The sequence below is a fragment of the Beta vulgaris genome, chromosome 1 (assembly GCF_026745355.1).
Source record: "Beta vulgaris subsp. vulgaris cultivar EL10 chromosome 1, EL10.2, whole genome shotgun sequence".
Lineage (NCBI taxonomy): Eukaryota > Viridiplantae > Streptophyta > Magnoliopsida > Caryophyllales > Amaranthaceae > Beta > Beta vulgaris.
Genome location: NC_079202.1, coordinates 63,732,699 through 63,756,896, shown reverse-complemented (window position 1 = coordinate 63,756,896; position 24,198 = coordinate 63,732,699). Strand labels below are relative to the sequence as shown.

General features: G+C 34.0%; 2 protein-coding genes across 2 annotated transcripts; one reads left to right on the top strand and one right to left on the bottom strand.

Moving 5' to 3' along the window:
• The first annotated feature begins 5,702 nt into the window (after window positions 1-5,702).
• On the top strand, window positions 5,703-13,682 carry LOC104888635 (histone acetyltransferase of the MYST family 1). The gene is made up of 9 exons (XM_010673681.4): window positions 5,703-6,128; window positions 7,822-7,910; window positions 8,050-8,109; window positions 9,344-9,553; window positions 11,461-11,529; window positions 11,738-11,899; window positions 12,405-12,498; window positions 12,676-12,818; window positions 13,242-13,682. The coding sequence occupies exons 1-9, from the start codon at window positions 5,816-5,818 to the stop codon at window positions 13,443-13,445; spliced, it is 1,344 nt and encodes a 447-aa protein (XP_010671983.1). The 5' UTR covers window positions 5,703-5,815; the 3' UTR covers window positions 13,446-13,682.
• A 636-nt stretch (window positions 13,683-14,318) lies between these two features.
• On the bottom strand, window positions 14,319-15,477 carry LOC104888711 (uncharacterized). Its single transcript, XM_010673789.4, has one exon. The coding sequence runs from the start codon at window positions 15,208-15,210 to the stop codon at window positions 14,404-14,406; it is 807 nt and encodes a 268-aa protein (XP_010672091.2). The 5' UTR covers window positions 15,211-15,477; the 3' UTR covers window positions 14,319-14,403.
• Between the last annotated feature and the right edge of the window lie 8,721 nt (window positions 15,478-24,198).

Here is a 24,198-nt window from a genome sequence, read left to right as displayed (position 1 = left end):
TATAACCTAATCGGTTAAGTGCTAACCTAACATAATATAAGTTATTTTTAAATCAGGTTATTTCGAGTTATTTTCAGGTTCAAAAGGTCGACTTGAACCTAACCCATTATATTTTCAGGTCGGGTTGGATCGAGCCAATTTCTTTTCAGGTCGAATATCTCAACCGAAACCCATAATTTTCAGGTTGGATCAGTTTTTACCAGCCCTATGGCCCGAGCATAATAACTCGCGTTGGGTGGCAAAGGAGTGTAAAGTCATTTTCTCTTGGAGTAAAATAACTCCTCCGGTGATGGAAATCATTTTTCTTTTCAAAATGAAGGGAAATTGTTTTCCTTAACTCTCTTGTACATTTCTCTCACTACCTCCTTACTTTCCCTTTCATTTTTCTTCAATTTCATCATTTTTCTTACATCGAACCAAACAACGAAAAATTAATTTTAGAATTGTTTGTTCTCATTGTAAATTGTTTTCCACGAAAATCATTTTAAACTGGAAAAATTTTACGCCGTACTAAACAAAACCTAAAGGGTGCATTTTGTCCACTTTATATGAACTGGACTGAATTTATATGAATTACTTGGACATGATTCAACTTATTAGACCTGATTGAATCTGTTTTGATTATTATGCCTGATTGTAAATTATTAAGTGACCATTTGGACTTAATTGAAACTTATTGGTAATTGACGATTTAGACTTGATTGAAACTAATTGGACCTGATTGAAACTTATTGAAACTTATTGGACCTTATTTTACTAATTGGACATGGTCACGCATGATTGAAACCTATTGATCATTTACCATTTGAACTTACCAGAACTTAATGTGTATTGCACATTATTATAACTTATTGGACCTAATTTAAACTTATTGGACTTGATTTGAACTTATTAGTCTTGATCATTCATTATATGAGCTGGACACTCGGAATTGATTAGACCTTAAACTTGTGTTTTCTAAAGTGAATAAAAGACACCCTTAATTATAGCACTTCGAGTTTGTTGTCATCATACTCTAGTAGGTGTTAGCTTGGTTGTAAATTTTGAACAATAATGAAATTGCAAATTGTGAATTGAGAACTTATCTTACAATTTACTCCAAAGTAAAATTACGTAAATTCCATGCCAAACCTCTTGTGATTGGCGCACATCGGTTTTTTCTAAAGCAAGAGTTGTCTTTTAATGTAGGAGAATTTGGGGAGCTTCCCCCACTTTACCCACTTGACACTGTCGCATGTGTTAGAGTTATTCGTTGGCTTCATATATACTGGAGTTCCCCAATTTTTCCGAATTAATAGGAATCATTTCATACTGGTGAGAATGTTCCTTTTCCCATTTGTTTCTCAAACAGGGGACCTAAATTACCACCAATGGACATACTCTTATGGGAAACATAGAAAAAACAAACAATTCCTCTCAGTGATTGAAACACCAACTATAATTCTATGGAAGACGGTTTGAAAGACACGATGTAGATCAGTGTACACAAAAACGTCACAAAATTATGGAATAGCCCAGGTGTAAAGTATTTTCGCAAACCACTTATTATTATTTGAAGAGGTATTTGTTACAGTTCATAATGCTTGCAATACCTTTTACATTTGATGTCGAACTAGTATTTGGTCATTCCTAATGTGTGATAGTAGTTCGATGATCTTCCAAACTTAGTGGTCATTCTTAGTTAGTAGTTTTAAAAAGACTATAAAACGATTAGTATAGTAAATGAAACGAAATAGGTTATCTTTATAAATATATTGCAAGAAATTAGGTTGGTTTACTAAAAGTATACACGAAAACTATAGTTATGCTAGTCAAATATATAGAGTTTGTTTCAATTTCAATACTTTTTTTAACCTATCTGGGTGAAGAACACTTATCACATGAAAATAATTTTGTATAGTACATTTGAGAAGGAATACTGCGATAATGATTTGTTTTTGGAGATTGTCAATAGATTTCTTTTGACAACCATGTATTGTGGATGAAAACTTAATTAAGGCATGAGAGTAAGTGAGCACCTTTTTCCTATTAATCTCTCTATACATTAACAATAGGGGTATTTGTTGCAAAGCATCAAATCGGCCCCTAAGGAAGCTCAATTTTGACAACAAAAAGCTAAAGATAAAAGTTGTTAAAGTAAGAAATAAATAAATAAATAAATAAATAAAATACGCCTTTTATTTATGTGAGGTTTCCTTTCTCCTCATCTACTTGAATGACATTTCTTACCTTTGTTTTATTATCATAAACTTGTAAGTATAAGTTTGTCTTGTAAGAGACCGGCTATTTTAAATTAAAATTAGGCAATACTAAGCCCAATATTAAAGCCCAATAGTGACTAGGTTAATTTATTTCGGTCACTAGTTTAATCCATTTAGTTACTAGGTCTACTTTTATATTAAAATTAGACCGCCTCTTTTAATAATTTTTGTGTAAGGCTATGTTCAGTTCACCTTATTTTTGCTTATTTCAGATCTAATCAGATCAGATCAGATCAGATCAGAAAAAATAAGTTCAGATCAGATCAGATCAGAAAAAATAAGTTCAGATCAGATCAGATCAGATCAGACCAGATCAGATCAGATCAGATCAGATCAGATCAGTTCAGATCATATCATGCTTATATTTAAAACTTAATTATTAAATATCTTTCACTACATATTAATAAAAATTATAATAATTGAATATTAATAAAGTACTCATTGAGACGAATCAAACAAGACCCAACATGACTATATTTTTTCTTATATATTGAGAAAAATCTAAAAGATTATCTCTTATTGTGAATAGTGTCAAGATTCTAAGTGACAAAGATAAAAAAAATACAAAGGGGTATTATTATTACTAGTACATTTGTTCAAAAGAATTATTATTATTGTTGTTGTTGTACTTATTAATTATTAATATTGGTAATTATTATTAATCTTATTGTTACCATTATAAATGTCATTGTTATTATTATATTAAGTTATTTTGTTGTTATTAAATAATAGAAAATTAAAAGCCACGTGTTAAGAACATAAGATTGACGCAAAAATAAGAAATATATAAAATATGATATCTCAAATTCATGATAACGAAACTACTATGTTCGGATTACATTTCAAAATAAGCTAAGTGTGAGATACAAATTATAAATTTAGATTCGGTATACCTCTTCCTACCGAATTTCAAATCTCTCTAGCTATTTGAAGTTGCACGATATTTATTTATTTTTTGCTCAAGTCATAGTTGTTTGTATATCTTGTTCTATTTTATATGAAAAAAAAAGAGTTCAGTTTGCCGACTTCTCAAGTGTGAAACTTTTTTTTAAGGGAAAGTGTGAAACGTTGTATAAATGCTCTTATAAAATAATGACTTGAGTTATATAATTATTTTTAGTAATAATAATAATTATGATTATAATTATTATTGTTGTTCTTATAATAATGATAATAATAATAATTATTAATAATAAAAGTTGTATAAAAGTTATAATAGAAATAAAATGATAATAATAGTAACACTATAAAGAATATCTTATAATGTATTGCATAATAATGATTTACAAAGTAATAATATAATAGTAATAATATATTTTATAAAAGATAAGATCTTGTTGAAAAAATAAGTTCAGATCAGATCAGATTAGATCAGATCAGAAAAAATAAGTTCAGATCAGAAAAAATAAGTTCAGATCAGATCAGATCAGAAAAAATAAGTTTAGATCAGATCAGATCAGATCAGATCAGTTCAGATCAGATCAGATCAGTTCAGATCAGAAAATTTCAGGTGAACTGAACATAGCCTAAGTATATATTTAAGAAGCGTGGGAAATGCATAAAGTTCGCCACATGTCCCCCTTATCAAGCATTCAATGTGGTACAACTAAAAGAAGAACTAATATTGACTAATACTCTATATGCCATTATTGAGTATACCAACTTGCTAAGTATTACTCATTCTCGTGTACAACGGCAACGTAATCACTAGCTACAAGCCTACAACATCTCTATCATATTAAAAAATAGTAAATATGTTCATTACAAGTATTAATTCCACAACCTCAAAAATCAATATTATTATTGACTTATCAACTAATCTCACAAACCCCAATCAAAAAAAAAATCTAATCATGATGCTAACATAACCTAAAAAACTAAAAATTAAATACGATTGTATACATAATTTGTATCCAATTTTGTTGTGATTTCATTTGTGAGGTCATCAAACGTTTCCTTGCTTTATGTAGCAATTCAAAACACCATAGTAGCTTAGAAATCAAAACAATTATTATCCACACAAATTAAGACAAAAAATTAAACTCAAGATTTCGTAAGAACATATATCGTTTTTTGAAATAGGACATTCTTTGTGCTAAAGAACCTAGTGCAAATTATGTTTTCTTTACTTTTTTTTTTATAGGATTTTAACCAAAAACAACTGTTGTCTATTTTGATAATTCCCATTGCCACCCTTAACAAAAAATGAAACAAATCAACCATATTGTATCTTAATAAAAGCCACCCTATAGCAAATTGGTTCAAATACCATTGATTTTAAGTTTAACTTAGCACAATCCACTATAAAAACCTATACTATACCTAGAGGTGACAAACGAGTTTTACACGTCGGGTTATTCCATGTCGGGCCATAATCAATTCATCTTTGTGTTTGGTCGGATTAAGCGCGACTTTGGTGTGTCGGGTTAACAACTAGTTCCAGTCACATCAGATTGATTCGTGTCGGGACAATTCGGGTAAGGACAACTTTCTTTGCTGTCAAATAAACAAACACACATAATGTTTGTAAAAAAAAATATTTCCTTGTTGTTTTCGGGTCAGTCGGGTTCAAATCATTGTTTTTTTTGGTGACCCGTTTCGGATGAAAGATGGGTCTCAGGTCAGGTCGACGAGATCGAGTCCATTTTACGGGCTTTAAATATACCTCATATTCTTTCACTCGTCTTATAAAAGTATGACGACATCTATAATTGTAGGTGTGGCCACGCGTGCACATATCAACGTATCAACTCACTTTCAAAAGCTCATCTCTCATCGGAATCGAGATTTTGACCAAGTGTCGGAAAGCTATCAAGCCAAAGTTTTGTAGATATACATTATATTAATCTTTAATTGAATCAAGTGATAAGAGAAAGGTAAACATATTTTTATAGGTAAAAAAACAAAAGTGCTCACAAGTGATAATTCATTTGTACCATATTAATTAGACGTAAAAAAAATGGCTTATGTTGGAGGAATTTCCTTTCCTTCGCATGGGATCCGCCGAGTTTCGGGAGCTGGCGGACACACTTCGGGAACCCACATTAATAGAGAATTCGGTATGGCACGAGGAGCTGGAAAGCCGAGGGGTTGATTGGGCAATTAGGGTTGGCGACGGTGTGGAGGTTTCGAAGTTTGTTGATAGTTTCAAATGTTTGTTATAATCCAACGCATCTACCAATACTATTGAGCGATGGATGTACCAAATAATACTTGGTTTAGTGGTAAGGTTGTGGGATACAAACCCTACTAGAGGCACTTTGGGAGTGGAGATTTTGCCTTACCCTTTTCCTCCCCCTCCTTCCTATTTTCAAGCGGCCTTGTCTGCAAACCGGACGGGTAAGGTAGACAATTTGTTGCATGTATGTGTCTATAGTCTATACGAGTGATCTATTAAGGTCGGTTCTATCATTATTAGTCTAGAAAAAAAGTTTCCAAACTTTTTTTTGTTAGATGAGGACTTTATCTGAAAGTCTAAACCGATAAAAAGTACTAAAACTGGTTGCTCGACTCGATTAGAAGCTTCGATCATTTAACTGCTGGAAGCAAGAAATATGGGGTCCTTAGATCCACCCTCAAATGCACAGGGCGGCAAAACCCTAATCCACGACGATGTCGACGATAATCCGCAATCCACCGGCGATGTTCGATCGGAACTTTCACCGGCGGTGAACGACGACGCTCAAAATCTGCCGGAAAATGAAGTTCCGAAGAGAAGAAAGGGAGGAGTACTTCCTTTGGAGGTCGGTACTCGCGTCATGTGTCGTTGGAGAGACTGCAAATATCATCCAGTTAAGGTCATTGAGCGCCGTAAAATGCCGTACGGTGGACCTAATGACTACGAGTACTATGTTCACTACACTGAATGTATGGTCTCTTGCTCTTTTTTTTTTTTTTTTTTTTTTGAATTTAGGGTTTGCTCTTATCTGAATTATTTAAGAATTGTTTGTAATTCTTAATATATGCAACAAATTCGAGTTTCAGCAGCTAGGATTTACTGTGGGGTGTTTGAATTGCACATCATTTTAGTTGAAATAGATGGATGCAATTGATGTTAGTTGTTCGAGACTAGAATTATGATGGTTTATTTGTGGAGGAATTGAATGTTTGAATGTTCGAGGCTATATGTTGTCAACTTGTGATGGTTTAAGGAGAATGTTGAGGGTGATGCTTTATAATTCCTTTTGATGGATGCTAGCTGTATATTTGCAGAAGGGGTAGAAGAAGTAACACCTTTTGTACTGCGTTTGTTTATGTTTACAAGGGCGTTTGGTATAATTAATGTAAATGGAATGGAAAAGATTGGAATAAGCACGGGAAATGGAAATAATAATTGCTACCCCTTCAATAGTTGTTTGGTATCCTAGTGGAGTGGAAACAATTGAGAGGTTTATGATTAAGGAAGGAAAGGTAATTTGTTTATACTAGTTTGATAAGGGTAACAAATTAGGGGATTATGTTTTCCTCCGGAAACGGTATTTGTTACTTAACACTCATACCAAACATTTAGAAATGGAAACGCTTATTTGAATCTGCTTTCAACATCAAATTTTTCTATACTAAACACTCTCTAAATGTAAATGTTTGTTTCATTTGGTTACCTTACGGTGTTGGCTCTTGCATTCATTCCAGAGGGCATGGTTTAGGTTCACCAATTAAAATATGATGATGCTATTATGAATATAATTGCTTCTAGATATGAATGAATACAAGTGAAACAACTAATTATCATGTACTCCTTCTGTCTATGTATGTTGTCATCGTGTTCAAGTTTTTTTGAGAATTTAGAATATGTCATATTTTTACTATTTGTAATTTCGCCATCTATTGATCTTATTTTGTCTAGATTTATGGACTTGCTTGGTCTCTATATCTTGGGTTATGGTCTTCGTTGAGTGTTTGTGGCTTTTAGTAATGAAGGAGTTGGGATGTTAGGAGATGTCAGAGATGTTGTTCATTGGCTTGTGTTTTGAGTGTAATCAAGACTCTGGTGGTTTTTGATGTAAGAAGGGTCAAGGCCCCAGCTTCAAGTCAATGGATAGGCCAAGTATGGTGGCTCTGGTTGTAGGGGGATGTGCATGAGTAGTGGCTGATGGCGTTTGGCTGTATGGTGGCTTTTGGAGTTCTGTTCGAGGTTGATTGTGGCTGTTTTTCTATGGTAGTTATTAGTGTCAGGGTAGGTTATTGCTGTTAGCAGGGGGGGGGGGAAGTTGGTGCTGCTGCAAGGTTTGGGAGTGACGAATTTGGCAGTGGTTGAGAAGCAGGTGGTGCTGCTGCTAAGTGCTGTAATAGGGGTTGAGATGTGAAAGACCCCAAGTGGAAGTTGAAATACTGAAAGAGGGGAAAGGTGGGATTGGGATTAGGGATTTTCTTTTCCCTTGATAATATCCCCAAGCCAAACAAACCCTAAGTTAGACCCCCTTCTTTTGTGTATTTTAAGGAAAAAAGTTATAATACACTTGAAAATTATTGCTTTCTGTGATTGGTGCATCTTATATACCACAATAGCTGCATTTTTATGAAGGTTGCTTATATTGTTGTCTCTTGTCATTTTTATTAGTTAACAGGAGACTTGATGAGTGGGTTAAGCTTGATCAACTTGATCTTAGTTCGGTGGAGACTGTTGTTGATGAAAAAGTAGAGGATAAGGTATGTGTATACGTATGCGTCATTATGGACTTTGCGCCTAGACAGGCTTTGTACCTTATTTCCCTCTCCTCCCCTCTTGTTCTTTCCTTTCCTTGTTCTTTTCTCTCTCAGGGTGTTTTTGACGATGTGTTTCTCCTAGGTGACAAGCTTGAAGATGACTCGCCATCAGAAGCGTAAGATTGATGAAATCCATGTGGAGGTATGTTGGACTTTTATTGTTACATGGCGGTTATTCTCTATTTAATCTGGGTAGTGTACTAGTGTTAGTGACTAGGTCATATTTAAATTATGACGGAGAAATGGAATGAGTAGGGAGATGAACATGACTGCAGTGCCCCTGCTGTGAAATAGTCAATGACATTGGTATAACAAGTTTCAGGTCCACTATGATTCTGAGATAATATGGGTCTGATAGTTCTATTAGATTCATGTTGCCTCTAATATGGAAAACATAATCCAAAGGATGGTATGTCATATTAATGAAAAATTTGAGATAGTGTGCAAGGACAAGTAGATAATATGAGTATTACGCAAAATTTGTCATTGTGCCCCAAATTCCAATGAGGGGGTTTTGTTGGTGTCAAATTCGAGTTTCGAAATCATTTATTAAGTCTGCTTGGTGCTAAATATTATTACAAAGTTCTATGGGTCTAAAGTCATTAAAAGAGGTAGGGTAGTCAATTTTAGGTATTAAGGCAATGTTGGACAAACTGATATCTTTAGGGATGACACCTTGACAGAAATTCTTGATCATGACAAACGCTTTTATGTAAGGGTGTGCACAAATATCCGTTCCAGTTGACCCGATCCGTGATCTGGTCGGTGCGGTCCAATTTTTGCAGTTTTTGGAAATTTCATATCTGGTACAAATTGTAAATTTTCAATTTCGTGTATCTGAAAAGATCTGGAACACGGGGGATTTTTTCCTGATCTCGGATCCGAAAATATCTGTTTTTCAAGACCGGTTATTTGAACAATTGGAGCCGGCCGAATGTATCTGATGATCCCATCATGAACTCATTTTCAAAGTACATTCAGGAACTCATTTTCAAAGTACATGTGGGGAGAAAATTTATCCACATAAAATGACATGCATAATAATGTTAGTTGTGTAAAGATATGATGAAAAAAGTTAAACAAATTACATGTGAGGAGAAAACCTATCCAAGAGATGAAATTGTACAATTGATTTAAAACCCCCCAAAAAGGAATATGGTTTATTATTAGAATGGAGGTAGTATTAATTATTAGAGGACATGTCTTGGATAAAATTTATGGGAATTCTCAGGATAAGCAGTATTTAGCTCAAACAATCTGTCAGAATGAGGATACTTTATTTTCTACTTGAATCTCTGTCTTAATTCTTATGCATGGACTTTATCGTTTCTTCTCAAGATATGCTGAGATTATGCGATATATGATCTGATATGCAGGGTCACGAGGAGCTGGATGCGGCAAGTCTACGTGAGCATGAGGAATTTACTAAAGTGAAAAATATAGCAACTATTGAACTTGGAAGATATGAGATTGAGACGTGGTACTTCTCTCCCTTTCCACCGGAGTACAATGATTGTGTGAAGCTGTACTTTTGTGAATTTTGCCTCAATTTTATGAAGCATAAAGAACAACTACAGAGGCATATGGTAAGCCTTATCTCTTCCCTTGTTTATGCTTGTAGAGCAGTAGTTGCAAGCTTGAAACTGGTTTTTTCTATGTTACTCAAATTGTTGGACTTGAAAATGGTTGTTAAATATGGGTTTGTTAGTTTTTCTAGCTTTTCTGTTTATTAATGGATCACAAGCATTTTTGAGTTTTGACATGTCATGGACGAGTTTAGGTTAAGGATTCAGATAACAATAGGCTTTTTTTGCTTTGTTCAAATTAAGGAATGTGTGCTTGTGTGCGTGCATGCGTGCATGCGTGCGCGCGTGGGTGGGTGGGTGTGCGCTTTTTGTTTTGATGTTGGCATATTGAATTGCTCTTCTTCTTTTGTCCCCCTCACCCTAGAAAAGAGTAAAAGAAGAAAAATTTGTAGAGTGTTGGCGTAACTACAAATGTTGATTGAGTTGATGCTTTTTGCATCTATATATGACATTCTAAGGGATTTCATATAGATACCATGGGTTGGTCACTTAGCTTGAAGCTGGTGAGATTTTTCGCTTATACATCTAGTTTAGATGCGCATCTAAGCTAGCTGTTGACCTCTTATGCTTTATGATGCATAGTGCTAGCATCTGCATGGTCCAGCATGTGTTGTGTCTTGTTTGGTTTTGAAATTGTGCCTCAGTCGTGTCTAGGCGCAAAGTGCATGATGAAGCGCAACCTAAATGGCAGAGATAGGATTGCCTCCGCCCTTCAGCCACCTTTGGCGAGGCTCAAAGCCAAAGTGCAGTGTCCGGGTTACTATTTGAAGAGACGCGCCAGAGAGTTGCTAACTAAAAAGGAGGCTAAAGTTTTTTTAATTAGATATTGTTAGCATTTTAGATTCAATGCGAGCAATAGCCCTAGGGTTTTCGAGAAAGACCCTAATTTGTAAGTTGGGTAGCAATTGAACATTCGGTCCGAGGTCACGAGTACTATCCTCACATGACTTTATTAACATTTAAAATTATTGTGAGTTAGGTTCTTAGATAGGTGTGCCTAGTGCCTACTCCCCCCTTGAGCATGAGGACGTGAGTCCTCATCTTTGATTTGCTTTCATTTCAAGGCAGTATGTATTTGTCTTAAATTTCAGCAGCTAAATATTAGGGGAGTTTCATGTGGTGCCCCTCTACTTTGACAACTCTATTTGTTAGACCACAAATTTCCAAATTTATACCCTTAATATCGACTAACTTCACACCATGAGTCATGACCATAACTTTTTTTACACTATCTTCCCACCTAACACACCATGGAAACTTTCCACCATGGCATACATTTCTTCCTCTCTCTTCTTCATATATTGTCAGCTTGTGTGTGTGTGCGTGCGTGCTGGGGGGGGGGAGTCTGAACAGGTTTTAGGGGTGAACATCGTTGCTATTGTAGGTTTTAAAAGAGGGTAAGGTTTGGAGGACAAAAATGACAAGGGTACGGGTGGCTTCCATGATGTATCAGCGTGATTACCATGAAAGGTTTGGTGGGAACAGAAAGGGAAGGGTGTTGTTGATTGAAAAATCATCAAAAAGTTTGCGTAAGTCTTGTCCAAAGTATGGGGGCTGGGTGTTTGAATAGGTTAATTTGTTGGGTGGGCAACATTGCTATGAATGCTATGATAGGGTTTAAAAGATGCTAAGGATGGGAGGACAAACAAATGATATGGTTACAGGTGGCTTCCACGATGTATCAGGGTGATTACCATGATAGATTAGGCGGAAAAAGAGGAGGGAAGGGGAAGACCGGAAGTAACATACCATTGACTCATTGAGGGTGCATTATGTAAATATAATCTTTGATGTAACCCCCATCTCTAATGTCCTTTTCTAGTGCTTTTTGATTTGGCTTTCTTTGCTGGCAATGTCCAGCTTCAGCTTGTGACAGAAGTGTTGCATATGTCTATTTCTTTATGCAGAGAAAATGTGATCTCAAGCATCCCCCTGGCGATGAGATTTATAGGAGCGGAACGCTATCGATGTTTGAGGTGAGGTGCTCTCTCTCTGTTCTCTCCCCCCCCCCCCCTTTTTATTTCCTTCCATGTTGTATATTCCAACACTTTCTCTTCGATAAGAGAGTAGAATCGAAAAAGATAATGAACTTTGATTGAATGATGTTCTACTATGATTAATTGTATAGTTCTTCTCACACTACTTGTGTTTTAGTCTCTATCTCATTTATGATGCTGTATACAGATTGATGGCAAGAAAAACAAGGTTTATGGGCAAAATCTTTGTTATTTGGCAAAGCTATTTCTTGACCACAAGACGCTTTATTATGACGTCGACCTCTTCTTATTCTATGTTCTATGCGAATGTGATGATCGAGGGTGTCACATGGTTGGTTATTTTTCAAAGGTAATGCCTTGCTATTGCATATATAATTCCTGTAAGCTGCTTCTCAGTCTTTAAGAAGTCCTAATTTCTGGAGAAGTTTACTTTTTGTTCCTTTGCCTGGTTAGGTTATGAAGCTTTTTGGTCTATAGATTGTCATATGATCAGTTTTTCATGCTTCATCAATCATCATAATGGTAAATGAGACGTTGATTCTTCCAAGGAAAAGTTTACCAAAAGTTGCATAACTTTGCTGAAATACTCTTCTTTTTCACGAGTTCATCTTATGATTTACTTAATAACTCAATATGAACAATACATAATTTATAACCGTATGTTTGTATTTATAGCTGTGTTAAGCTGCTGAAATATTCTTAGTCCCCTCTCTGATTTCATCCTTCTCACCTGTCGTTATTAGTCGTGTCTTGGACCCATACTTCATATCAACTTTTTTGTGTGTGCCACTTCGGTGAATATGATGGTGATTTTTTCCCGGAACTTATCATTGCCTGGCTGTAAAATAATGCAGGAAAAACACTCAGAGGAATCTTATAACTTGGCTTGTATTCTTACTCTCCCTCCATACCAGAGGAAAGGCTATGGGAAATTCTTAATTGCATTTTGTAAGCTTCCATCTTCTCATCATTTACTCAGGTTTTTGGTAGTATTGTTGAATGCTTTCGGAGACTTATGAAGTGATGTATTGGTCTAAGCAATAGGAGCTTTATACTTGACATTGTACTGTAGATGTGTAGCCGTTGCTCTCTTATTTTGCTGACATCATTTAATGGTTGCAACAGCTTATGAGCTTTCTAAGAAAGAAGGTAAAGTAGGCACACCTGAAAGGCCACTGTCAGATCTTGGGCTGTTAAGCTATAGGGGATACTGGACACGTGTTCTTTTGGATATCTTGAAGAAGCATAAGGGAAACATTTCTATCAAGGTGTGCATGACTTGTTGCTTTGTAATTGGAAACATTTTCTTGGCTCATGATTTTTAGAACTGGCAATCTCTGACATGATACGAACACAAAAACAACATTACTGAGAGAAACACGAATTGAAATGACACGAACAACGAAATCAACCTGAACCCAACCATGTTTGGTTACTTTGTCATATTGTGCTAGAAACTTGCGTTTTATATAGTGTTTGGTGTATTTTGAGAAGGATCTAAAATCCACCCAAGTTTAACATGAATATGATTCGCTTCCCTGAATTGCTAGCTCTAATTGTTGTGGACTTGAAACTTCTTTGGAACCTTATATCCTTGTTTGAGTTATTGGATAAATTCACCTTTTATATCAGACCTTTATAAGACTTCTTTTCCCTGTTCTGCTGTGAATACGTGGCTTCTTTTTCTGCAGGAACTCAGTGACATGACAGCTATTAAAGCAGAAGATATTCTATCTACTCTCCAGAGTCTAGATCTGATACAGTATCGCAAAGGACAGCACGTCATATGTGCAGATCCGAAGGTTTTAGACCGTCATCTTAAAGCTGCTGGGCGCGGTGGTTTGGATGTCGATGTTGCCAAATTGATTTGGACTCCTTATAAGGAGCAAGGCTGATATGGCATCCCTTCATTGTCCCCTTCTTTAGCTATGTATATGTATTAGTTAAGGTTAATGCAAGTAGGAACTGCAGTACTGAGTCACTGACCCATGTATAAATCCCCAGAAATATGTATGTAAAATCTGGCAAAGGCCAAATGTTTTAGCCTGGAGGAGATTTGTGATTTAGTTTAGATAAGATACAAAAATTAAGCTGCTTTATAGTTTTATTTGTTTATTGTTATTATTTGTTAATGATGAGGTTCTTTCCAAATATTTGTATCAACCCAACGATTTCCTCCACATATGGTCCGACAGATTGACGTGTGGTAAAGTGAAATAGTGCTCCACGATAAAGATTTGTAATCTCTTAAATGGAACAAATTAGCCACTTTAACGAATTTGCATTATTTTCATAGTTTCATCTATATTTGCACCAATTTAAACAAAGTTTCTTAATGGATTCCTTGACTCATTAATCACTTAACTGTAAAATAACTAGCTTCTCTATCTAAAAACCTTGTTCATTTATATTGACACCATAAATATTACCTAAGGCTTCTCTTTATCAACAATATAGCATTGTTTCGTCGTGAAAATCATTTAAATAGGTGCGTTTTGCTTATCAGAATTTTGTCGAACTTATGTAGATCGTAGTTATTTTGAACTTATTGGCATTTGTTGGAACTTATGTTCATGATATATTGGAATTTAACAAAAATTGTGAAAAATTTATTTTTCTTGTGTTTCGATCCTTGCTTATGAGAAAAGGTAGAGCGAAGGAAAAATAAAATTGGAGGGTAGACAAGGAATCATGTTCTTGTAAAATTTTATTGATGCTCAACTTTTATTCATAAGCAGCCTGTATAAGATCAAATTCTATTTAAAAAAATCATAAGAAACAATTAAATAAACTAATACATTTACAATTTCTTACTCTTAATATTACTTTCCTCCTTAGAATCATACTCAATACTCATACAGTACTTGCTTGAACTAATAAACTACAACTCTGCTGTGTAACTTGCACCTGTAAACTCTTCAATGGAGCTCCTTTAGATCTTCTTTTCCACAAATTTGTATTTTCTCCATTATTATTCCCTTGAAGCTGCTTCACAACTGGCAATGGAGGATCCATATCTACTAAATTTACCAAACAACCCTTATCATTTTCATCATTTTTACTACTAATTATATTACCACAATTCTCATTAATCTTTGATCTAGGTATAATTATACCATGATCATCTCTTACAGCACTTGCTCTTTTACCCTTAATATTATTATGATCACCATTATTTCTTCTTCCTCCATTCTTCTTCCCCTTGTGGGTCCCACACCTAGTTGCAGCAGTGGTGATAATGGTGGTTGGACTTCCAGTGAGGTTTTTTGTAGAGAAAAATCTCTTAAGTTTATGGTGTTTCACAATACTATTACTACTACTACTACTAAAAGTGCAAATTTGATCAGTTTTTATGGTGTTATTATTAGTAGTAGTGGAAGTAAAAGCACCAACAAAACTCTTACTTGGAAAACCAACAACTTTGTTGTTTCTCTTAACTTGGCCCATACACCCAACTTTTGGTGATAAAGGGTCCTCGGAGACGGTGGAGGAGGTGGTGGAACAGGTGGAGGAGCTACGCCGATGCGAAAGCGAAAGCTTGATCACTTCTTTGGTTGATGAGGAGCATAGCATTGGTAAGAACTTGCTCCTTTGTTGTGGTTGTTGTTGTTGTTGTTGTTGTTGTTGTTGAAGATGTTGATGGGTGAATTTGTTTCTCATTTTGATTATTGAACAAATATAAGTTGAATATGTATCATACAAGATGAATCTAAAAATGGATTTTTGTTAAATTTGTGTATGATGATCAATATGAATAGTAGTAGTAGAGAGAGAGAAAAAGAGTGATGTCAAAATGTTGGTTGTGGCGTGTGTGAAGGAGGTGGAGAAAGATGGGTGTAAAGGTGAGTGTGTTAGATGTGAAATAGTGAAAGAGTTGGAGTTGCTGATTAAAAGAGACAAAGTAATCCAATTTAATAAGTAAAATAATGTAACGAAATAGTCAATCTCGCTAATCTATAACGGGCACTGTTACATTGCAATTAATTCGGCTGACCGCGTTCAATTTTCAAATCTCAACTCTCAAGCAACTTTTTGGGAGGTCCCTCTTTGGTAATTGGTACTATGAGACATCAATTCATACAATGGTATCGATGTAGATAAGTCTTTATTAATGGTGGATAGTCGATATGTTGGGTAGATTATGAGCAACTTTTTTTATCGAGGTTATTTATTTAGGAAAATGATAGGGCTATATATAAACATTACCCATTTATTTATTATCTGATATCTATGGTAAAAGTAGAGTTGATCATTTTGGTCCGACCCGCTTTTTGGGCCCGCTGTCGGGTTGGCCCGTTTTTTTGCTTTAGGCGGGCCAAAAATGACTTTTTAGTCTATTTTTTGATCCGGCCCGATATGACTCGAAGTAGCGGGTTTTGGGCACAAAATTTTGGCCCGGTCCGACCGACGAGTAATTTTTTAGGCGCGATCCGAACCGAATCCGGCCCATGGTCAACTCTAGGTAAAAGTAATTTTATTATAACTTTATCAATTCATATTAGTGACTCATATGTGTCTTATCGAATTATCGACCTTATTTATTCTATTTGATTTGTTCTTGTAAGCAGTGGCAGATGGAAGAAGAGGAAGTGGGGTCACATGACCCCACTTGGACAATAATTTTTTTTAATTATAAGTTTTTGTGTTAAAAAACAGGTGAAAATTTGTTTTGTTTAGTAAAAAGGACCCCGGTTAATTAAATAAAGTGATCCCATAACTCTTTTACTCTATCGATTCTCGTCTAAAACAGTAGCAAATATTTTTTTTATCAACTTAATTTTAATTATCGTAATTATGATAAGTTCAAATAAAACGCAATGAATATGAGATAAAGTTTCAAATAAATTGTCATGGGTAAAGAGGGGCACAAGCGGTGTCCAAACATCTCAAGTGCCAAGCCCATGAACCTCGTGCCTAATACAGATTAAGATAAAATCTTAATGGCTCCAAACTAACTTAATGATACAAACCAAAGTTCAAATACATATTTAACAAAGTGCGTTGTATATTATTTCTGGATCCGCCACTGCTTATAAGTTTTCGTAATTCCTAAAGGTGGTAACAATTGAAAGATCTAGCTACAACTATCCTTAAAAGGCTCGTTGGCATACAAATATTAGTAAATAAAGGCCTAGATAATCACTAATCAAGTAAAGGTTCCAAGTCCATTGATACATATAAAACTGACACAAAAAACATTTGATTAAGCCATATATAAAGACAAATAGACTAGTAAAAAACGAGACAAAATTAATCTTGTAATTATGAGGAAACTTATGGTGACGTTAAAAACTCAAACATTTGGAGCTTACTACTATTAGGGATCTTGTAATTGTTTCAGAGTTTCTTAGGGTAGCGAGATCAATTGAGAGGGCAACAAGCTAAGCTAGAGCTTACTAGCAGAATCTCGTTATATTCAGATAATATTGAGAATAACGATCAAATTTCATATAGGAAAATTATAGGAGTAATACGCAACAACAATGTCTAAGTTTTAATTCTAATAAAATGGATTCAATGGCATTTAATATAGATTTTGTCTTTGGCAATTAGCTACTTATACAACGAGTATTAAGGCCCCGTTCTTTTGGATTTAGAAAAACTGAACTGAAATTAACTAAACTGAACTGCAGAGAGATACTGTTTCGGTATCGAAAACTGAACTGAACTGAAAATAAGTCCAAAATAACCAGGCCTGATAGATAAGAGAAAGGAAGAAACAGTATAGTCCATGATGTAGGAGCAGACAGTGAAGAGCATCCAAAGACAAACAAAAGCTTAATAGAGTAAATTTTCATGGGTAAAAAATTTAAGGGACCACCACGTTGGAGATGGTACTCATTGCTTCTTGGCAAATGACAGTGATGGCATCTCCCTAAAAATTCTTTCTGGAGATTTACACATCAGAAATTAACTAAATAGTTCTGACTTAAACTGTCAGAACTCATAAATGGCTACAAATAAACAAAAACAGAAGCAAAGGTAAGATCTGTTTTACTTAGAAAAGCTTTATTTTTGCTGTACCTGTTCTTTTGGACTTTTTTCATTTCAGTTTAATTACTTTCAATTAAGTTCAGTTTAGTTAAGTTAAATTCAATTCAGTTTAGCGCATTTCAATTCAGTTTAGTTCAATCCATTTGAGTTCAAAAGAACAGGATTTAAAACAAGTAATCCAGGAACGTACGCATGGCCTGCAGCATGATGCCGTAGCAAATAATTTAATATACTTTGGCCTACTACTGCGTACAAGTGTAGTAAGATCAAATTGACAAAAATATGTGGAAAAAAATTCAAAACTTTCTTTTGGGGAATTGAAGTGGAATGAATGCCTATCATTATAAAATTGTGGGTTTGATTTGATTATATGGGCATGCGTCATCATGTAAGACCAAACTCCAATAATGTTTAATGATTTTAATAAAACATACACAATTTTATTTTATTTTATATATAAAAATTTGTGCTGGATAATACTCCATCCGTCCCATAATATAATGCCTACTTCATTTTTGGTAGGTCAAACTTTAAAATCTTTGACCGAATATTCTCATTTGAATATATAAAAAAACATATTCATGTGAGATCTTGTTAGATTCGTCTCAATGTGTAGTTTCATAATATCAACTTTTTATATTTTTTGTTAATACGGAATTGAAGATATTAAAGGTCAAAGTTACGTCTTGGAGACCGTATAAAAGAGAAACAAGCACTATATTATGGGACGGAGGGAGTATTTAACTATTTATTAACAAGAAATATTACTTCATGTTGTTCCTATATATAAAAAAAATAATTGTTTGGAGAGGTAAATTTAGGATATTGAAAATGTTACAAATGATAGGTACGTATATGAAAATATAGTTTTTGTACATGATTTCTAATGTAATCTTGATTCTTGATGTATATTTGTGTTTTTCTTTAATTTTTTTTTTGTAATAGTCTTTATAAAATTAACTTATAATTTCTAGCTTTCATATAAGAAGTAATGCAGAGAAGAAAAGATTATTACATGATAAAGTGCTTGCTTAAATCATAAAGTAGGTGAATTACCTGCCCCCCTCCAACTTATATTCCACGGCCGCTATATATGCCTTGATTGTTGACTTCGGAGCATATACACACTTGATATTTCTTGTTTTGGTTGGTTCACTTGAATATGACGGCCGGTTTGATAGTCGTTAATAAATTATGGTAATGGAAATAAATTTTAAGTGTAGGTTACAAGGGAAGTAACTTTAAAATCTTTACGGGGAATAAATTTCAACCCTCAAGTTTGTGTTTTTTATTTATGTGAAAGCAATTTCATCCCTAATTTTCATTACCACTCATTACCATCTAACAAGGTGCTATTGGATGAGAATAAAAATAGATATATTAGGGTAGAATTTAGAGGCCGTGATTATGGACCGGACCGCGCCTTAAAAAATTTGTCCACTGGTCGGGTCGGGCCAAAATTTTGTGCCCAAAAGCTCGCTATTTCGGGCCAAAATAAGCAGGCTTTTTGGGCGAAAATTGAGGCGGGCCAAAAAATAGACTAAAAAGTCATTTTTGGCTTGCCAAAACCTGCCCAAAGCAAAAAAAACGGGATCGGGCTCGACCGTGGGACAAAAAAAATGCTCAAAACCAGCACAAAAATCGGGCCGGACCAAAATGATTAGCTCTAGGATAGATTAACATTTCCATGAAAATGAGCAATGATTTTCTTCACAAATTTACATACAAATTCATTCCTATTACCACCATTTACAATCAATTATCAAATAAGTCGTGATAGTTAGCGATCGAGATGTTTAAGAGTAAGAAAGGGGTTTTTATCTTAGGCCCTTGAGCAAGCAAAATTGGATGAAGTATAGCCGAGTATTTGACGCCACAAAGACGAAATCAAATAACTAGCACCATCAATTGACTTGCACAATGGTGCAGTGTTACTACTTTGCTTATATTGACATATTCTGTACGTAGCATATCAAGTCTTATCTTATCCCCTGTTAAGTAGTCATGTATTATGATAGTAACTCCTAATTATTTTCGGACCATTTAGTTTTTCAAAGAATTTTCAATTTTAATTATAATATAGTAGGTCAATTAGCCATATTATAAGTCAACCAATCCTATATTTAGTACCAATAGCTTAAGCTAGAAAATTTTGAAAACCAGCTATTTGGTATACCACTTTTTGAAACAAGTACATATTTAAATCTAGCTATTTATAGATTATATCTATACAAATATATTAAAAGGCGTGCATAAACAAGAAACTGTGCCATGTGGCGCTCTCCCTAGGGAGTTTTAGTTCATGTAATCCATGTACAATAAAAAAATTTAGAAATTGCGTAGTATAAGGTTTGATCCCGAGACCTCAAGTACATATACTAAAGTCTTAACCACTAGGTTAAGTTGTATTTAGTGATTATCATAAAGTATTATATTAATAAATAAGATTTTTTTTTACCCGGGGCATAGCGCGGGCCTAATAACTAGTTAATATATTAAAAGGTGTTTCTAAACAAGGAACGGTGTCACATAGCGCTCTCCCTAAGGATGTTTTACTACATGTAATCCACATACAATACAAGAAATTAGAAAGTGCATATAATATAGGGTTTGATCCCGTAATTTTAAGTTTATATACTACTAAAATCTTAACCACTAGAGCAAGTGATATTTAGTGTTATTATTTTAAAGTATAATATTAATAAATGAAAATTTTCCTTATCAGTGGGATAACTGCTCATACCTAACAATAACTAGCTAGTTTCATTTTCTAAAAACAATAAGTTACCTATACCAATACTACCTAATAGATTAAAAAAGTATTATGACCACTAATTTCAAATGATTGGAGTAATTAATTATATACTTTTATCGTTCATTATAGTCATTAATTTACATCTTTAATATGGTGATATTATTTTTATTTCTTCTTGAATATCAATTTAGGATGACCTAAAAAGGATATAATATTGCATATTTTTGTACTTTATGTAAGAAGTAATTTAACTTTTAATTACATATTAAATATACATACAATATTCATATCAACTTAACATGCTCTAAGATACATGATGTGTATCCTCCCAACTAGCACTCAATCATCTTCAGTGAAGTACTATTGATGGCTTGACAAGTCTAGATCTTGCAAACAAAGCCGGCCTCTCAACAACCAAGGGTCCAACAGAGAAGTGTGTACTACCTTTTCAATTTCTTGTAATTTGATTTTAGTTTCTCCTCTAAATATGTATTGTAAGGGCCACTAATGATATATATGAGTCAAGTGATGTGTGTATAACTCTCTTTATTTATGCAAATTTAGCCAATGTAAAAAAAGAAGAAGATACATATACATATATTTGCTACTTATTATATATCCTATATTTATGATACGTACACTTGCGACCCGTTTGGTTAGTGGTTATAAATAGTGGTAATGGTAATGAAATTTAGTGTAAATTTGTAAAGATTTTCACATGTCCATAACCATGAGAATGAAACTTTATACAAAACATGGGTTTTCCTTTATAAATTTTCATTACCACCTATACACCTTCCCAAGTGGTAATGGATAGTAATGAGATTTTAGGAAGAAAGTGGATATCTTTGATTAAGTAGCATTACCATTGGTAATGACATTGGATTTCTAGTACAAATTTACACTATAATGCATTACCATTCCCACCATTTATAACCTCTTACCAAACGGGCCGTTGGGGTCATATACTAATAATGGTGCTTCCACGCCAAAGCATCCACAACTAACCATTTAATTACTACCACATACCGTTGTGTTTACACACCTATATATAGAGATCATTAGAACTAACGGTGCTTCCATGCTAACGCATGCACAACCGTTTAATCACTACCTCAACCAGTCATGTTTCATTTACACACCCATATATATATTTTGTGTACGGACAGTAGCAACATTTTTACATATGTACCACCCGATTGGCACATCATCTAAGTAGTATGCATGGCTTATTACCTACGTAGTTCATGTTCATACAAGTACAGTTATATATACACCATACGTTTATGTAAACTAGACGACATATAGTTCAAGAATAATACAGAAAACAAAGAGGCATAATGGAAATATGTAGTAAATATTTGAGTGGTTGCAAAGTGCATAAGGTAGGAATTAGGAGGGTTGGTGGAAGGGCAAAAAAACATATAAACACATGCAAAAGTACGTCGGTAGGAAATTCAAAAGAAATGACGATATGTACACATCTTTCCCGACCTTCGTTCATGTCACCACATGGCTCACTCGTGCTCTGTTCATCTTCCTTAATTAATTAATTACCTGCCTCAATTTTTTCTTTAGCTTTATATGCTAACCAACTATTAAAAGTTGTTTACTTACTCATCTATATCTGTCAGTTCAGATATAAATACAATACATATTATATGTACAATATATTGACTTAAATTGAATTCACATTTATTGTTATGGTAGGAATAAATTTACAAATTACATTGATATTTTACTTTCTCCGTTCCGTTTTAAATGCAACAAATGAATATTTTATATCTCACAAATAATACATTTTGTTGTATTTAAAACAAAATGGAGGAAGTATTATTTTAAATCTTTTATTAGCTAACGTAATATTGCATACAAGGTGCCACACATAGCAATTAGATTCTTTATCTCAAATTTGATTAGAAGAATAAGTGAACATGGCGCCTATATGCATACTAATTAATTTAAATTTAGCAAACACCTATATATTAATTAATAATATTGAAATGGCCATCTGTTTAAGCTCTCGTTATGGCTTCAAATATGTCATTATTGAATCTGATTGTCAAACGATGATAAATCGTCTCTCCAAGCAAGTTATCTTCCTCTCGGATCTTGATATTGTACTCCATAATATTTTCTCCTTCAATTGAAATTTCTCTTCCATTATCTGGTCTCATGTAAAGCGTGATGGGAATTATGTTGTCCACCATTTAGCTAAGCTAATTCCTTTTGAGGTTAAACAAATTTGGGAGAATCACTCTCTTCGAAGATGACTCCCTATATTTTGATGGACAATTTATCCTTAAAGTAGTCTTAGCTTACTTTTCACCCCAAAAAGATGTAATCCGAAATAATAAATCAACGTCTTAATTTATAATATATATATGCTACAATACTTATTAACATATACATATACATATACATATTCTAATCACACCTTTTAATTTCACCTGAGAAACACAAGGTGATGTACCACAATAATGTTTACATGTAAAGATACTATCTGATACCAAGGATGTCTTGGCCTAGTGGTTAAGATTGAGGTACTGTGGACGATAGGTCACAGGTTCGAAGGATCCCCTTCTTTGTATCGCCTTCGTGGCTCGTATAGATAAAAAAAAAAAATATTAGCTGACTACACAATGCATGTTTAATTTGATCAATCTTAAAACAATTATGCCGCCCAACACTAATGCTGTGTTTGTCGGCCTCTTTGTGATCCTATTACTTCCCCTAGACCCCTACTAAACTAGGTTAGTTTTTCTAATCACCAAACACCCCTACTAAACTAGGTTAATTTTTCTAATCACCAAATGCGACCTACATCTGGTGCGCACATATGTAGAGAATAAAGTAAAAGATTTTTAATCAAAAGATAGGAAAAGTCTTACAAGTCAAAATATTATATGGCCATACTTATGTGTCTCGAGGGATAGTATGACATGCTTTTTACGTAAATATATAGTATGTTATTAGGACTTTTTAATCATCTTTTATATAGCTAATTATATGTAAGTTGATAATTAAGTAATAAACTCTAGAGAGTCTTACTTTTCAGGAATATATATTATAATGTCTAAGCTTTAGTGAGCTACTATAGGTATATTGTAAAATTGTACTTCTAATAAGTAGTTTTTGTTTTTGTGTTTTGCCCCAAATTTCCCAGACAAAGATATGATCTAGAGCTAATCAAGTACTTAGGCGGTAGCTAATCAACTAATAAAAACAAATTTAGATCATGATGAGACTCCCATCTTGCTAAAAGAGATTCCTTTTCTTCTTGAAGAGTCCAAAGATGTGATCACAAATTTTTAGGGTTGTAGGTCATCCCGTGTATAACAATTCAAAGAGTGGAATTGTCCGTAGTCACATTTTTAGTTGATTTTGCAAGTACAATCGTGTAGTTATCGAGAATACTCTAAATTACTAAGTGAAACTACAATACATGACATTTACAAACTTTTTGTTAGGCCATGTGTAGGTATTGGTTGATCGGAGAATAATTTGAACTACGTTGTTCATGGTTATTTTGGTCGATTGATCTTCCAATATGCTAGTTTTAGCAATTCTCATTCTTTATCCTTCTTCTTAGCTACTTAGCCTGTAGTAGGTATTTGGTTTACCGGTAAAGTATTAGTACTATAGCTTTCAACCTAAATGGTTTCAATTTCAACCAATATGTAGTTGATAGTCAAGGTGTATGTCGTGGAAAGTATTTGTAAAATAAGTCTTTAATTTCGACTCTAAATTTCTTCTTTTGGCTCTTACTAAAAAGAACTATAGTGATTTTAATTTTCAGTTAAAAGAAAAATTCATTTAAAAATACTATCTCTAATTAATCCATTGAAAATTATTTCCATTCTTTTATAAACCAACAAAAAAAGAAAAATTGACTGGAA